This window comes from Hyaena hyaena, unplaced genomic scaffold (genome assembly GCF_003009895.1).
Source record: "Hyaena hyaena isolate Hyena2069 unplaced genomic scaffold, ASM300989v1 scaffold_364, whole genome shotgun sequence".
NCBI classification, from domain to species: Eukaryota; Metazoa; Chordata; class Mammalia; order Carnivora; family Hyaenidae; genus Hyaena; species Hyaena hyaena.
In genome coordinates, this window is record NW_024080996.1 from 1,665,383 (window position 1) to 1,683,270 (window position 17,888).

Below are 17,888 nucleotides of genomic sequence, written 5' to 3' on the forward strand. Positions count from 1 at the left end.
TCGACCTCTTTAGTAATCACGGAAATGCATATTAAAACTACAATAACATATAATTTCATACTTTCAAGGTTAGATTTTAAAATGTGTCAACTGTCGGGGCACCTGGGTGGCTCAGTCAGTTAAGCCTCTGGCTTCCACTCAGGTCATGATCTCATGGTTCATGAGTTCAAGCACCACATTGGGCTCACTGATGTCAGCACAAAGCCTGCTTCAGACGCCCTGTCTCCCCTCTCTCTACCCCTCCCCGCCTCTCAAAAATAAATAAACATTTAAAAAAATGTGTCACCTGTGTATATACCAAGTACTAGCAAGGCTGTGGACCATAAGAGCTCTCTTCCTCTCCTAGTTAACATGAATGTAGGTATGAACACTAGATCTTCGATATAGTTACAGATCTGTATACTGGGTGGCCCAGGAGTCCCTCTCCAGGGACATAGATTTGCACATAATTGTTTCCTATTATATAAACAACTCTGCTTACATGTAGCAAATATATATATATTCACAACTCAAGTGCTATTTGGAAAGAGAACAGTGTGAATGGAGAGAGAGAAGAAAAATGTGCTTTGTTCATAAAAGAAATACCACAGAAGTATGAAAAAAAGGTAAATAAAGTACAGTCATGAAAATCAGTGAGTCTCAAAAACATAATTTTTAGGTAAGAATACTGCTGGGTAATTCCATTTAAACGAAGTTCAAAATAGGAATGAACACATATTTGACAAGCTTACAAAAGAAGATGAAGGAAAGGAATAACAGAAATTTCAGGACAGAGGTGCCTGGGTGGCTCAGTCCTTTAAGCGTCCAACTCTTGATTTCGGCTTAGGTCATGATCTCATGGTGCCTGAGTTCAAGCCCCACATCGGTCTGTGTGCTGATGGTATGGAGCCTGTTTGGGATTCTGTCTCCCTCTCACTGTGCCCCTTCCCTGCTGGCTCTCTATCTCTTTCTCAAAATAAATAAAAATAAACTTTAAAACAATTATTTTTAAAAAAGAAAGAAAATATGCAGATTCCAACGTCTTAGACTGTCCCCATAAGTTGCTCTCTCTCTCTTGCTCAAAATAAATAAAAATAAACTTTAAGACAATTATTAAAAAAAAAAGAAAATATGCAGATTCCAACATCTTAGACTGTCCCGATAAGTTGTTATTTACACCCCTCCCCCGTCAAAGAACTTCCATGGACCCATCCCTAAAGAAAATCAGTTGTGAAACAAAGGGAGCTGTGGAGTGGAAACACTTAGGCTCCCTAATATAGATAAAAGATCTTTCCTGACATTCTAAGGCCAAGAAACCACATTAGAATTTGGAACATATGCCCCAATTCACAATAAAGTATTCCCTTTTTATTTTTTAATGTTTTATTTATTTCTGAGAGAGAGAGACAGTGTGAGCAGGGGAGGGTCAGAGAGAGAGGGAAACACAGAATCTGAAACAGGCTCCAGGCTCTGAGCTGGCAGTCAGCACAGAGCCCGATGCGGGGCTCAAACCCATGAACTGTGAGATCATGACCTGAGCCGAGGTCGGACCCTTAACCGACTGAGCCACCCAGGTGCCCTGATTTTATGTAATTTTTAAAATGGATAATGCCCCAGGCAAAAATAGACCAACTGCAAAGCGGTGTCTCACAACATGGTACTTAAAACTTGCACACCAACCATGGTTCAAAGTAAATAGTTAAAGCGCACTAAAAAACAAAAAACCTTTTCAACAGATATTTATTGATCTACAGTTTGCCTAGCACTATTCCAGAACTACAAGTTCCTCTATTCTCATCCATGGGGAATTCTTTATCATAGATCTACCTAGACTTGTAGGGGATTTTATCTACTACCTACACAGTACAACCTCACCTTTAAAAAAAGTCCTTATTCAGGGCACCTGGGTGGCCCAGTCAGTTAAGCATCTGACTTTGGCTCAGGTCATGATCTCACGGGTTCATGAGTTTGAGCCCCGTGTTAGGCTCTGTGATGACAGCTCAGAGCCTGGAACCTGCTTTGGATTCTGTGTCTCCCTTTCTCTCTGTGTTCTTTCCCCCGTTTGCACTCTCTCTTTCTCTGTCTCAAAAATAAATAAAGATTTAAAAATGGAAAAAGTCCTTATTCTCTTTGGAATTCAGTTTTTTCAAGTGTAAATGGTGATGTCCTCTAGATAATTTCTCTAAAAGGCCTTCCTGGTCTAATCTAAGTGTGTTTGACTTTTAAGAGATTTTCAAAGTTTTATACTCCATCTAGGTTATTTGCATATTGGATGATCAAGACATTTCTGCCTGAAACAGTGTTGCCTGTCCTAGGAATGTACTCTTTTAAGTGAGTGAAATTCAAAGGGCACTTGTAAGTAATTAACATATGACATTCATGTAACATCTTTGGCTTTAAAGTTCTTTCAAATTCCATCCCCACATCTTTATGGGATAAACAGATTAGGCAACGTTATCTCCAATTTACAGGTGAGAAATAGGAGTGATCCTTCCTGACTCTGGATCAATTATATGCTCTTAGCAGAATCCCAAGCAAGCTACAGAGACACTACTAGGTAAACTTCCTGGAAGAGACTTAGCAAACATTTTGCTCTTAACAAAGCCCACCGCAACTTATTTTCATGCAAGTTAATTGCCCCTGAAGGCTGAAGCAGAAGTGATGTCAGCCCTAGCTCCTACCCAATGGGGACTACAAGAAGGAAGGAAGAAGCTGCTTGACAGAAAGTCTAGACTCCAGAGATCAGAGCCCAGGGACATTGCTGCCAACACTTTAAAAAAGGTTACAAAGAGGAGGGATGAGCCCAGAGAACTATACAGAAAAACACAGTGACAAGATCAAGCAGGGTATGTCAGAAGAGCCCAGGGAATCTGTCCAGCTCAAAAAGGTGCTTCCCAGGAAACAGCAAAGAGCAAGAAGAAGCTGAAGCAATCGACTGGCCATGGCCTCATAGCAGATTCACAGCCAAGAGGTGGCCATCAGCAGAGAAGACTCCAGAAGGGAGGCAGCGGTATAGTAATGGAAATTTTTCTGACATACACATTTATTAAAAGTATGTGAGAGGTTTGGGGAAAACAGAAGACAGCCAAGATCTCCTAACAGCATGTACTTTGCAAATACACGGTAGGGAGGGAAAGACCTTTATACTCTGCTCACCAAAGACCAGTTCACCTCTCAGTTTTCTGACCCAGATGAGTTTCAGGGTCTACCTAAAGCCTAGTTCAACTCATACCGGGTTTCAAATGGCCAGAGAAAGCTGGCATATGGGTACTGATGTCCCTTTCCCCAACCCTGCTTGTGTAGACTACTTTTCTCCCTGGTCACATAGATGAATATATAATATGTTGATAATATCATGTGATCCTGACTAAATTGTATATACAACATAACTGCTACACTTTTAGTTTCTAATAGGTAAAGGAGGGTACTTTTTGGTTTTCCCAGGGGAGAAATTATTTGTGTTAAGAGAACAAGAAATTATAAAAATGAATGAAGATGGAAATGGCAGGGAAACAGAGAGACAATAATTTTTTTAAAAGTACAGTACAGAAGAGAATTGAGGCTAGCAGGAGAGTTGATCTTCTCTGTGTAAGAACCAAATTTAAAAACTAAATTTAAACGGTGAGTTGATATGGATGCAGGAGAGATTGCAGTTCCTTGTTTGGGGTGGGAATCTAAACTAACTCTTATCTCTCTCGCTGTCACTCTCGCTCTCGATCTCTCTTGCTCTCTCTCTTTTAAGGAAAAATTAAAACTAGGAATATTAAAAGATTTTGTTCGAAGCGATGTAACTTGTAAGCAGTGACAGTCTCAGTATTGGAATTCTTATGATTCCAGGAGCTAGATGTAAGACGTAACTGATACTATCCTGCATTCAGTGCCGAGGTAACAGGGACATCCAGACAGAAGGCGATGCATTTATTTGATAATATTTAAGAGTCTTCCAGCGCTAGATATGACACAAATACAGGATGAAAAGCAAATGAGACTAAGTTCTTTTGGAGCTCACAGTCTAATGGGGGAAATCGGGCACCCAGAGGGTGAATTGTAGCATGCTACATGAGACTATAGACACGTGAAGGAATGAGGAGGATGAAAAGAATGGGTGACCGTTTGGGGGAAAGGGAGAAAAGGCTTTATTTAGTCGATCACAAATGAATGAGATCTTGAAAGGTTAGTGGAAAATTTTTAGACATCAGGAGAACAAAACCATCCTAGATTAAAGGGGCTGTTGTATAAGGAAACAGGAAAGAATGTCTGGTGAAAGCACACATTTGTAGGATGGAGCACAGAGAGGAGGCTAGGGAGAGAGATAAGTAAACTCGTATTATAAAGTTCCTAGTTCCTTGTTCTATAGGCATGCCAGTAATTTTGCACTTTCCCCTTGACGACTGTGGTGTTAATTAAGGCTGGTAATCAAGAAAGCAATTCTTTCGTGTCTAGGAAATCTCTCCGAATTTTCTCTGAAATTCTTTCAGAATAGATTCTGTAACTCTATGGTGAACAATTATTTAGTTTCTTAAAAATTTGTTTTTAATCTTTATTTATTTTTGAGAAGCAGAGAGAGACAGAGCACAAGCAAATGAGGGGCAGAGAAAGAGGGAGACACAGAATCTGAAGACAGGCTCCAGGCTCCAGGCTCTGAGCTAGCAGTCAGCACAGAGCCCAACGCGGGGCTAGAACTCAAAGCCCATGAGATCATGACCTGAGCCCTGGTTGGACACTCAACCAACTGAGCCACCCAGGCGCCCCGTGATTATTTAGTTTCTATGTGGTTAGACCCTTCCTTAGAGTGACCACCTGCCTCAGTTTTCCCTGGACTCTTCTAGGTTTCACAAGGAAAAGTTTCATGACCAGGACACTGTTTAGTCTCCAGAAGGCCTGTTTTCACTGATAAGAGCAGCCTCTGTGGTACTGAGGAAGATCGGGAGGAATAAGTTTATGGATACACCACAAAAGGAATAGCCAGATGGCAGCCATAGCTATAATGTTTCATCTTTTGCCCTGTCCAGCTAGAAATAAAATTTCATGCCACTTCCCCTGAAGCCTTCTGAGTGATTCTGGGAGGGCCCTGAGTCCTCAGGAAGGCCACGCGCCATTTTGGATGCTTGTCTCCACTGGGTAAACAGACTGTAAAAGCAAAACTGGGTGGAAGGAAGGTGGCATTAGGAAAAATCTCCTCACATGAGCCCTCAGTGTCTGGGAGAGCTCTGGCCATGTCCCTGATCTCTCCCTTTCATGTGGCTGGTGCCAGTTATCAATAGTCCTGGGACAAGAGGCTCTTTGTAATGCTGCTTCAAATCTGGGGACTCAGATGTGCTGTGGGACAACTCACAGGAAATGACAGATTCCCTGCAGACGTGAGGCACAAAGGTAATGACTGAATTTGCCTCATCAGGATAATCACACCACATAGTTGATGGAAAATAACAGCTAATGCTGACTAAGTGCTGCTGCGGATTATGTGAATTTATTTAATCCTTACAATAATCCCGTGAAGTGGACGCTATGATTGTCCCTACTGTACAATTAGGCATGGAAAGGGGAAATGGCTTTTCCAAGTTTACCAAGGAGGATACATGGAAGAGCTAGGATTTTTAACTCTGCTCTGACCTCTGAGGCCATGCTCTTATGATACAATTCATGCTTCTTTAGTGAATGGACAAATGGATGGATGGATGGGTGGGTAGATTGACAGATGGGCTGCACTTATCCAGATAACAACAGGTGCCCTTTGGTTGAGATTTTATATTTCTTCACTATCCTGAAAGATTTGAAAATAGCATGTGTATTTTTGAGGCACAGTTTATTAAAAGTAGTTATTTCCAGCTATAATGCCATTCGATGTATAGCCCATATAATGCATGTTTAAAAATCTATGCTGATTTTTATTGTGCACACCTACGTTAGCAACTGTTGTTAAAAAATAAATAAGCTGTTATTGACCTCTCTGGTATACAAAGCAGAGATCAAAGTGAAAGGAAACAATGGAATAGCCATTTCTTACGGATTGATTTAGGTTTTATATGACTGGATTGCTTCCTTGCATGAGAAGCTCTGTGTATGGTCTTTCCTTCCTTCACTCTCCTGAATTGCATATATATAATCTGTTACATAGGCTTTAAACTTGGACAAAAGAGTTACACCATGGAATCAAGCAGAATCCCAAAATCAAAGGTTGGCCAGGTAGGTGGGCATGAGGGGTGGTTGGGTGTGGGGCAGTGGAATGATTAGGAACAAGAACTAGGGCATGATCTCTCTGTGACCTCTTTCTGTCCATGTCCGGGAACAACACAGGATATATGTTCCATACCCAGAGAATCTAAAGGGCCTTGAGCTCTCCTTTCTGCTACTTCTTCCAGCAGATGTGAACAGCAAGGAAATGCACAGTGGAAACCAGACCTCTGTGTCTTACTTCATTTTGGTGGGCCTGCACCACCCACCACAGCTGGGGGTGCCACTCTTCCTGGCTTTCCTGGTCATCTATGCCCTTACTGTCTCTGGCAATGGGCTCATCATCCTCACCGTCTTGGTGGACCCCCAGGTCCACCGCCCTATGTACTGGTTCCTGTGTCATCTCTCCTTCTTGGATATGACCATCTCCTCTGCCATTGTCCCCAAGATGCTAGCTGGCTTTGTCTTGGATAGCAGGGTTATCTCCTTTGGAGGCTGTGTAATCCAACTTTTTTCTTTCCATTTCCTGGGCTGTACTGAATGCTTCCTTTACACGCTCATGGCTTATGACCGCTTCTTGGCCATTTGTAAGCCTTTACATTATGCCACCATCATGACCCATAACGTCTGCAACTACCTGGCTTTGGGCACCTGGCTGGGAGGCACCCTCCACTCACTTTTCCAAACAAGCTTCATATTCCGGCTGCCCTTCTGTGGCCCCAACCGGGTAGACTACTTCTTCTGTGACATTCCTGCCATGCTGCGTCTAGCCTGTGCTGACACCACCATCAATGAGCTGGTCACCTTTGTGGACATTGGGTTTTTGGCCCTTACCTGCTTCGTGCTTATCCTCACTTCCTATGGTTATATAATGACTGCCATCTTGCGAATCCAGTCCGTCGATGGACGCCGCAACGCCTTCTCCACCTGTGCGGCCCACCTCACTGTTGTCATTGTTTACTATGTGCCCTGCACCTTCATTTACCTTCGTCCCGGCTCTCAGGAACCCCTGGATGGAGTGGTTGCTGTGTTCTACACCGTCATCACCCCCTTGCTTAACCCCATCATTTACACACTCCGCAACAAAGAGATGAAGGCAGCATTGTGGAGGCTGGGAGGTCGCAAGGATGCACAGCCTCATTGACTTAGGCATTGCAGACATGCCGAAGACACTAAAATTTAGGGCACCCATTGGGACACCCATACATGGGGAGATTTTAAGGTAGAGGGGAAAGAAGGACCCAGGCACAGAGTAGAAACTCCTAGGTGCAGAGGTGGAAACTCTGGAAATTTCCTGCTTTCAGACATGATCGTTCTATATTTCTTCTTTCAATTCCAATGGGGATCAGACAAAGCAACTCAGCAAGGATGGCAGCTTGCAGAAAAGATCCAAGATAAGTAAAATATCCATCAAGAAATTCTGTTTCTCTGTGGCATCAACCCACATGTTTATTATTGCTTCTAATCCTTGGGCGGATACCCATATTGCTTTTGACATGTTACAAATAACCATCATGCAAAATGTGAATGTTTCTCCAATGTTGAAAATGGTAACAAAGGGGGTGCCTGGGTGGTTCAGTCGGTTCAGCTTCCAACTTTAGCTCAGGTCATGGTCTCATAGTGTATGGGTTCAAGCCCCATGTTGGGCTCTGTGCTGACAACTCAGATCATGGAACTTGCTTCAGATTCTCTGTCTCCCTCTCTCTCTGCCACTTTCCCACTTGCACTCTGTGTCTGTCTCTCAGAAATAAACACTAAATTTTTTTAAATAGCAACCTACTTAAGAACATACTACTGTTTAGAGTTTGAATATTGAGTATGTTTTGTCTTCCTTCTAAATTTGGGTTCATATTTTAAAATTGAAACAGCACTCTGGCTTTTTTTTAAGTAAGCTCCATGCCCAACGTGGGGCTTAAACTCGTGACCCTGAGATCAAGAGTCACATGCTGTACCGACTGAGCTAGCCAAGCACCCCACTGGCTTCATATTTTGAAACTTAAATAATTGATCCAACTAGAATTTTATATTAGGGAAAGAAGCAAATTGTAAAATTTTGTTAACTTTCATTTCCCAAATGACTATTATTGTCACATTAGCCTTATTAAATATTTGTAACACATGCATGCTTAATATGCTACATTTTAGGGGCTCCTGGATGACTCAGCTGGTTAAGCAACCAACTTCAGCTCAGGTGATGATCTCACGGTTTGCAGGTTTAAACCCTGCATCAGGCTCTTTGCTGACAGCTGGGAGCCTGGAGCTTGCTTCAGATTTTGTGTCCCCCTCTCTCTGCCCTACCCTGCTTGTTCTCTCTCTCTCTCTCTCTCTCTCTCTCTGTCTCTCTGTCTCTGTCTCTCTCTCAAAATGAATAAACATTTTAAAAATCTTTAAAAAAATATGCTATCTTAAAATTTTTTTTAACGTTTATTTAATTTTTGAAAGAGAGAAAGAGACAGAGTGCAAGCAGGGGAAGGGCAGAGAGCGAGAGGAAGACACAGAATCACCAGCAGGCTCTGGCTGTTATAACAGCCCAGAGCATAATACAGGACTCGAACTCACAGACCACGGGATCATGACCTGAGCTAAAATCTAACACTTAACCGACTGAGCCGCACTGGTGCCCCTGTTACCCTTTAAATAGATTAAAATCTTACATGTACTTGATCTTATTTCACAATATCGATGCTCACACTCTGTCCCTCTCTCTTTCTTTCAGTTAAAATTTTTTTTAATTAATAAAACGATACAGATACAAATGGAGCTACATTTCAGAACTGAAGGCTAGTTAGATTGAAATGAAAAAGATAGAAAAATTCAAACAGAACTTTGATGTTGAGCTTGATCCCTTGAAAAGGCTGGAAAGGGTGTATGCCGGAAGATAATTCCTAAAAACTTAAGGAGACAAAATCCATGGAAAAGCATGCCATAAACCACAGGAATTGGTCTTTCTGATTATTCAGTGAACACACAATCCGAAGCTTTGGAATAGAGCTCGGACTACAAAAAGCTGCCTCTGGATGTGTGGAAGATGGGACTATTGTGTTCCTACCAATGTAATAAAATGTGGACTCCAGGCAATAGTTTATACAAGGATAATAAACTTTTCCACACCTCCTCAAAATAAGGCCTCGCCCATCAACTTCTGCAGCTCTGAAAACCTTTTAAAAAGCAGGATAGGGAAAGTCTGGGAGAAATCAAGTTTTGCAAACCTTCAGTAGGATTTTCCCAGCTCTCTTGAAGATAATGTATTTACTCAGACAGGACATTACATATACCCCATGTGCCTAATGCAGTGAGCAATTTCCCTACTGAAAGACTCAGAGAAAGAAAGTAGGCAATAACAAAATCAGTGACTTCTGAGGATCTTCAGAGTAATATTATATGCCTTTAAATGTTTCATGAGGAGAATTGCACTTGGAGATGACCTCTTAGAAAAAGAGACCATTAAAATGCAAAAATTGGACTCAGATAAAAAAAAAAAAGTGGGGTGGGGTGGGCAATTAACCAGCTATGCTAAGTGAGAGGTTAAATCACTTCGTCCTGAGTACCACATCCAGAATCACTTTGAGAATCTCTCGTTCTAATGACTGTGGGCTCCAAAGCTCACTTTTTCCCTCTGAATCTCCTCGTATCACTGCTATAGGGACAGCGTCTGTTGGTCTTTGCCAGCCTATTATTATTGAGTATCTAAAATATAAAAGACATATCAAGGCCCTTCAGGAGATACGTATATAACCCAATGAAGTATCGAGCACTAATAAGAGGAATTGGCTGTTTAAACAGAAGGAAAATGTTCAGATAACAGAGAGGAAACTGACCTTCTTTGAAAAGTTTGAATTGTGCTTCAGATGGTAGAATCTCTATTTTTTAAGTGGAGAACGAAGAACGGTCAAGGGAAAAGCATCATATGGAAAAATTGAGAGGCGTGTGACAGATATTAGTGTGACCAACTCATAGAAATCAAACTGTATGAAGTGTGAATGTTTAGGTTATTAACTATAGCATCACAGAGAAAATAGAAAGGTATATGGTAGAGCTATTTCAAAGATGGGTGTAAAGTCATAGAATATGAGATGTAGAATTATAAAAAGCGACCAGTTAGTGAGCAGCTTATTCAGCAGTTGCTATAACACACCTAGAATTCTCCTAAAACCTTACGGCTTAAGTATTTTTTTTATCCATTTACATTTGAAGAAACTATGTCCCAGAAATTTCAGGGGACTTCATGACAGGCTACTCCACTTTCATGGATCCTGGATTTATATAGGAGTCTACCTCTTTCCAGAACCCATACTGGGGCACCCGGGTGGCTCAGTTGGTTAAGCATCTGACTTTGCCTTATGATCTCATTGTTTGTGGGTTGAAGCCCTGCATTGGGCTCTGTGTTGACAGCATGGAGCCTGCTTGAGATTCTCTCTCTCTTCCTTCGCTGCCCCTCCATCACTTGTTCTTGCTCTCTCCCTCTCTCTATCAAAAAATAAATGAATAAACTTAAAAAAAAAAGAACACATACTCATTTACTCATTTCACTGTATCTTAGTGCCTTGGAGATCATGGCCTACAATCCCTTGGTTACACAAGATACCACCTCATTCAGAAGATTTCTAGCTGTGTTTTGCTTTTTTAAAACCAGATTTATTGAAGGAAAATTCACCCATTTTAAACATTTTTTTAAGTTTACACAAGGTGTGTGCATTCTAATTTTACAGCATTTCTATCACTTTATGCCTATTTGCAGTGAGTCGCTGTCCCCACCCATAGCCTCAGGTATTCACTAATCTCTTTTCTGCCTCTGTCCATTTCATTTTGTGTCTGATTTCTTTCATTTAGCATGCTTTTGAGGTTCATTCATAGTCACAGTCATGCTCTTTTTGGAAGTTCATTATTTTAATCATAGTCACAATTCATGTATATAGCATTTCAGTACTTAATTCTTTTCTACAACTGAAAAGTATTGCATAATATGCATATATCATGTTTTGTTTATTCACCAGTTGGACATTTGTATTGTGCCTATGTTTCAGCTATTATGAACAGTAATATTTGTATGTAAGTTTTCATGAGAACATGCCTTCAATTTTCTCATGTATATAAGTAGGAGTGGAATTAGTGTGCCATATGGTAACTCTGTATAACTCTTTAAAGAAATTCTAAACTCTTTTCCATCATGGCTGCACCATTTTACATTCCCACCAGATTGTTCCAATTTCTCTACCATTCTTGCCAATATCTGTGCTTGTTTTCCTTCTTCCTTCCTTCCTTCCTTCCTTCCTTCCTTCCTTCCTTCCTTCCTTCCTTTCTTTCTTTCTTTCTTTCTTTCTTTCTTTCTTTCTTTCTTTCTTTCTTTCTTTCTTTCTTTCTTTCTTTCTTTCTTAATACAAGAGGAGCCTAGGATATCTTGTGCTGGGAAATAAGGAAGTGTATGAAATAGATGGAGCATGTCAATAAGTCACAGGTGACAAACTGAAGGAGGTCGAAATGGCCAAAGCTAGTACAATTTGAATATATTGGATTATATTTAATCTCTCTTTTTATATATATAAAAATTTATCCATGAGTCCCTACTGATGTAAACAATTGAATAAATAAATAAGGGGAGAAGAAGAAACAGCTCTTCCTTATAGATATTCCAATAAATAATGTAGAACATAGAGGAGAATTTTTTAAAAAATCACCATTAGGCGGGTTGCCTGGGTGGCTCAGTCAGTTCAGCTTCGGACTTTGGCTCAGGTCATGAGGACTCAGCTCAGGACTTTGGCTGAGCTGTCAGCACAGAGCCTGGAGCCTGCTTCAGATTCTGTGTCTTCCTCTCTCTCTGCCTCTCCCCCATTTATGCTCTATCTCTCTGTCTCTCAAAAATAAACACTAAAAAAAGACACCATAGGTAAACAACAAAGTAGCAATACTTTCAGGCAAAATACACAAATGTATGCTAAAATCAGTGAGTGAAAGTTTGACAACATATAGAATTTAAGCTTAGTATCAAAGTATCTACTCTCCAAGACATTTAATGTAACCAATAATAAGATATACTGGCACCATGTATACCCTGAAATGATACCCTGCAAAGGATATAACATCGTTTCTGTGATATTATTGTCAAAATGCATAAGTTCTCTCTACTCAGGAGAAAACATCATACCTACTCAAATTGAGAGACATTGTATGAGATAATTGAGATAATTGACCAGTACTCACCCAAAGGGTAAAGGTCATTAACCACAATGAAATGCCACTGGGGCAGCTAGATGACAGTTAAGTATCCAATTCTTGATTTCAGCTCAGGTCATGATCTCAGTGTTCATGAGATCGAGCCCCATGTGGGGCTCTGCCCTTACTGTATGGAGCCTGCTTGAGCTTCTCTCTCTTCCTCTCTTTCTGCCCCCCCCACCTCTGAAAATAAAGAAATAAACTTTAAAAAAAGAATAAGGACTAACAGATTGGAGAAGACTAGGATCCTGTGCTAGGTGCTGAGTGGGAAAAGGAAATTGATGAAACACTGGTGGCATTTTAATATAGTCTGCAGTTGAGTTTATAGTATGATAGTGTCAGTTGCCTGACTTTTATAAGTTACAACAACTTATAAAATGTTAACATTAGGGGAAGTTGGCTCAAAGTATATGTTAACTTTATTCTATTTTTTATGTGAGTATAGTTACATTAGTTTTAGGTGTACAGCATAGTGATTCAACAAGTTTATCCATCATGCTATGCTCCCAAGTATAGCTACCACTTACCTGTCACCACAAAACACCATTATAATACCATTGACTATATTCCCTGTGCTATGCCTTTTATTTCCTTGACTTGTTCATTTTTTTTAACTTTTCTGTAAATGTGATATTTCAAAAGGAACTGTAATAAAATTTTAGAAAGAATTTAAATATTTTTTGTACTCATTCTTGACCAAATAGTATCTTTCCATTTAAGTCATGTTTTGTGTCATTCAGCACATTTTCTTTCTTCAGGTTTCTTTCTTTGTAATAGCTCATTAAAGTATACATTGCCAACCATGAAATTAACCTGGTTGATTCAATTCAATTCGATGATGGTTAGTAAATTTACAAAATTATTACCATAATCCAATATTAGAACATTTCCATCACTTCATAAAGATACGTCTAACTATTTGTAGTCATTCCCTGTCTCAGCCTGGTCCTAGGCAACCACTGATATTCTTTCTTTCTTCATAGACTTGTCTTTACGGGACACTTCATCAGAATGGATGCAGACAATATGTGACCTTTGTGTCTGGCTTCTCTCGCTTAGCACACTGTTTTTGAGTTCTATCCAATTTTATGAACTGCATTAGTATTTTGTTCCTTTTGATTGCTAAGTGATATTTCATTGTGTGACTATACTTTTTTTCTTAAATACATTCACCAATGAACAATAAACATGATTGTTTCCAGGCTTTGGCTATTATGAGTATTTCTGCCATAAACATTCATGGTTGTGTGGACATAAGTTTTCCTCTCTCTTGTGCAGATTCCTAAAAATGGAAATGCTAGATCATTAGGTAAATTCATGTTTAACTTTTTAAGAAACTGCCAAACTGTTTTCCAATGTGGCTATACCATTTTGCATTTTCACTAGCAATATATAGAGGTTTCAGTTTCTCTACCTTCAGTAACACTTGTTATCGTTTATCTTTTCTTAAAAATCATATCTATTTCAGCGAGTATGAAGAGAGAAAATCTAAACTAAGTTGGTTGAAATATCAGGGATGTCTATCTACCACTGATATAAAGGACATTATGATATATTGATCTACCCAACATTGGAATGGGCTGTCTTGTGAAATAGGAATTACTTCATTACTGAATTCATTCAAACAGAAATTATATATTTTTTTTGTCAGGAGCATAATGGGAAATATTACTCCCTTGAATAAACTAGTGAGTATGAAGAAATATAAGGTCGTATGTTATGTGTTCTGCTACATTCTAAGTAAAATAATAATTATCACAAATAATGATATCCACATTTTTAATTTGACAACTGGAATAAGAGAGAAATTAGGTACCATCATCCCTCTCTTTCAACTAATAACTGCCTGACCAGGGTTTTAAACTTCAGTTTATAAAAATCAGACTAAACTTGGCTTCTTCCTATTTCCACTGCTTAATCCCCAAAATGTTCATGCGAAACTAGAGAAGGGGTGTTGCTCTTAGAATGACATAACTTATGCTCATGGAACACCAAAGGAGTCTGAGGCGCCATGTGCGTGGGTATTTATTCATAATTATCATGAACACTCCAGGTTTCAGGTATGAATAAATCAGTGACAGATAAAATATTCATAAAAGGCTTGTAGAGGAATTAATGTTCCAACGTCACCACAGAGAGTACATTTGTGAGAGATTAAAGGAATTTCATACATGTTCAAAAATGGAATTCAGTGAGGAGATTAAGGAGAGATTAGGGCAAATTGCAGAGAAGACGAGGCAAACAGCATCCCTAGATAAGAGAGGTTTCTTCAGGGGATTCAGGGGATAAAGGTTTTGTGATACTAGTGGAAACAAGTGTAGATAATTTTGAATATCAGACAGATATATTTTATGCCTTAGGCAGTGAGGAGGAGAGATAAATTAAACAATGTTGCTGTAAGAAGACTGACCAAGGAGCCGAATACAGATCATTTGCTACATTCCAGACCTGAGAACATGGGACAGAAAATAATTGTGGAAATCTAGATGTAAAATATGCACAGGCAGGGTTAGGTCCATGGAAATTGAAGATACAATAGAAATCAGGAGTTTAAAGAAAATCCTCGGGGGTGCATGAGTGGTTTGATCGGTTGAGCGTCTGACTTCAGCTCAGGCCATGATCTCATGGTTCATGAGTTCAAGCCCCTCATCGGGCTCACTGCTGTCAGCACAGAGCCCACTTTGGATCCTCTGCACCTCCCCCCTGTTCCTCCCCCACTTGTTCTCTCTCTTTCTCTCTGAAAAATAAACAAAATGTTTTAAAAAATAAAGAAAAATAAAGAAAATTTTAATGTAAAGTAACATCTAATTTGGTTTAGGAGGCTAAAGGATGGAAAGACTCAAAGAAAACTCTTAGATTTCAATTCAGACTCAACAATAAAGGCTCAGGAAAACATTTCCCAAAAGGCTGAAATGACTTACAAGAATAACAAGAAATGTACTTAACAATTTGTCTTTATAATTATTCAGCCAATTCTCTAGGGCTTCTTTGTCACACACTGGAGAACTGCTGTGGGTAGCTATAATTCAAAGAACTCCCTTTGGGTGAGGAATGGATGGAACCACTGAGCCCCTGGCTGATGTAACAGCACCTAAACTCTGGGCAAGTCTTCCCAGAGATGGGATACAACTCTCTGATGGCACATGGCAGCAAGATCCTGCTTATCTACTTCTGCTGTGGCGGAGAAAATGAGGAGAGTGAGGGCATCTCAGTTCTGGAATATTTGTGAAAAAGATACAGTCCGCGAGAGTAAGATTTGCGAATCCATACTTAACATTGGTGTTATTTAGGGAACGTACTTCTCTAAATAATTGTTACAGTCCTTTATGTGCCTCAAAAAGATTGGGAATCTCATATTGAAATATGCAGCAGCAAGAAGACACTAGAACAGGTCCAAAGGACAAAATGAGCCTGTCTATCTCTCATTTATGGGGCAAGACCAGGCTGACATAGCCCAATGGCTAATGACATTTCAAGAAGGAGGAATGGCTGTTCATTATGTCTGTTGGGGACACTTTTGTAGCAAAGGGGATAAGTAAGCACTCCGAGTGTGAGGAGATGGTCATGGAGACAGGGGACCCCAACCAGACTGTGGTGAGCCACTTCTTCCTAGAAGGTCTCATGTATACAGCTGAGCATCCTAGCCTCTTCTTTCTCCTCTTCTTCCTCATCTACAGCATCATGTTGACTGGGAATCTCCTCATTCTCATAACTGTGGGCTCCGACCCTCACCTCCGCTCCCCTATGTACCACTTCCTGGGGCATCTCTCCTTCCTGGATGCCTGTTTGTCCACAGTGACAGTGCCCAAGGTCATGGCAGGCCTCCTGACTGCGGATGGGAAGGTGATCTCCTTTGAGGGCTGTGCAACACAGCTTTACTGCTTCCATTTCCTGGCCAGCACTGAGTGCTTTCTATATACCGTCATGGCCTACGACCGCTACCTAGCTATCTGCCAACCCCTGCACTACCCAGTGATCATGAACAGACGGATGTGTGCTGGGCTGGCTGGGATCACTTGGGCCATAGGTGCCGTGCACTCTGCAATCCACACCTCCCTCACCTTTCACCTGCTCTACTGTGGTCCTCACCACATTGCCTACTTCTTCTGTGACATACCCCCCGTGCTGAAGCTGGCCTGCGCAGACACCACCATCAATGAGCTTGTCATGCTTGCCAACATCGGCATTGTGGCGGCAGGTTGCCTGATCCTCATTGTCGTATCGTACGTCTTTATTATCGCGGCGGTGCTGCGGATCCGCACTGCCCGGGGCAGGCAGCGTGCCTTCTCCACCTGCACCTCCCACCTCATCGTGGTTCTCCTCTACTACATGCCCCCTGTATGCATTTACCTGCAGCCTCGCTCCGCGGGGGCAGGAGCTGGGGCCCCTGCTGTCTTCTACACAATCGTCACTCCCATGCTCAACCCTTTCATTTACACTCTGCGGAACAAGGAGGTCAAGCAGGCTCTGCAAAGACTTCTGGGCAGAGGCAGCCGAGAGTCTCCAACAGGGAGTCCATCCCCCGACCGACCGATGTCGTGACTCCTAATTTGGCTGCCAAGAAAACGACTATCCCCACAGCAAAATGAGGAAGCGAAATCATTCAAGTGGAAAACAGTGCAACTGAGTTTCAGCTCAGCCATGAACTTTGCCCCCTCCCCTTGGCCAAGCAACATCTATCAATGTCTCCTTACAAACTCTTCATCTATAAATGGAAAGATTGCTTAGGTGTTGTGTAACCTTCAAGATCTGGGTTCCATGGCTCAGAGGTATGTGAAATGGTGTACATATCCTCATTTGTTTTAGTAAATGATTCTTTTTTATTTCATATGCAATGGTGTGATTAAATTAAAATTAATTTAATTAATTTTAAAGAATATTAAAATTATATATTAAAGAATACTGATAACTGGGGCGCCTGGGTGGCTCAATCTGTTAAGCATCTGACTTTGGCTGAGGTCATGATCTCATGGTTTGTGAGTTTCAGCCCCTCAGGCTCTGTGCTGACAGCTCAGAGCCTGGAGCCTGCTTCAGATTCTGTGTCTCCCTCTCTCTCTGCGCTGCCTCTCCTGCTTGTGCTCTGTGTCTCTGTCTCTAAAAAATAAATAAACATTGAAAAAAATTGTTTAAGAATCCTGATAATGAATATGTAATCAACAATAAATGAAATGTATCACCTAGTTTAAGAGATCAAACTACATTTTTAAGATAAGAAAATACAATTACAAAGAGAAAAATGACTTGCTCAAGGTCACCTAGAAAGGGTCATCATCTTTATTTCACACTCAAATTGGTATATAATGAAGTGGATAATAACGTGGATTTTGAAGTCATTTAGACCTACTAGTATTCTAATCCTGATCCCACCAATAGTAGAGTTAGAATCTTGTGCAAACTTTATAATAATAGTGAATGTTGGGGCTCCTGGGTGGCTCAGTCAGTTAAACATCCACCTTCAGCTCAAGTCATGATTTCACGGTTTGTGGGTTCGAGCCCCACTTTGGGCTCTGTGCTGACAGCTCAGG

General features: G+C 40.8%; 2 protein-coding genes across 2 annotated transcripts; both read left to right on the plus strand.

Moving 5' to 3' along the window:
• Positions 1 to 6,307: 6,307 nt before the first annotated feature.
• On the plus strand, positions 6,308 to 7,297 carry LOC120243997 (olfactory receptor 10G6). The gene has a single exon (XM_039250269.1). The coding sequence runs from the start codon at positions 6,362 to 6,364 to the stop codon at positions 7,295 to 7,297; it is 936 nt and encodes a 311-aa protein (XP_039106200.1). The 5' UTR covers positions 6,308 to 6,361.
• Positions 7,298 to 15,900: 8,603 nt separating this feature from the next.
• On the plus strand, positions 15,901 to 16,905 carry LOC120243976 (olfactory receptor 10S1). Its single transcript, XM_039250234.1, has one exon. It carries the CDS (start codon positions 15,922 to 15,924, stop codon positions 16,903 to 16,905), a length of 984 nt encoding a protein of 327 aa, XP_039106165.1. The 5' UTR covers positions 15,901 to 15,921.
• The last annotated feature ends 983 nt before the right edge of the window (positions 16,906 to 17,888 follow it).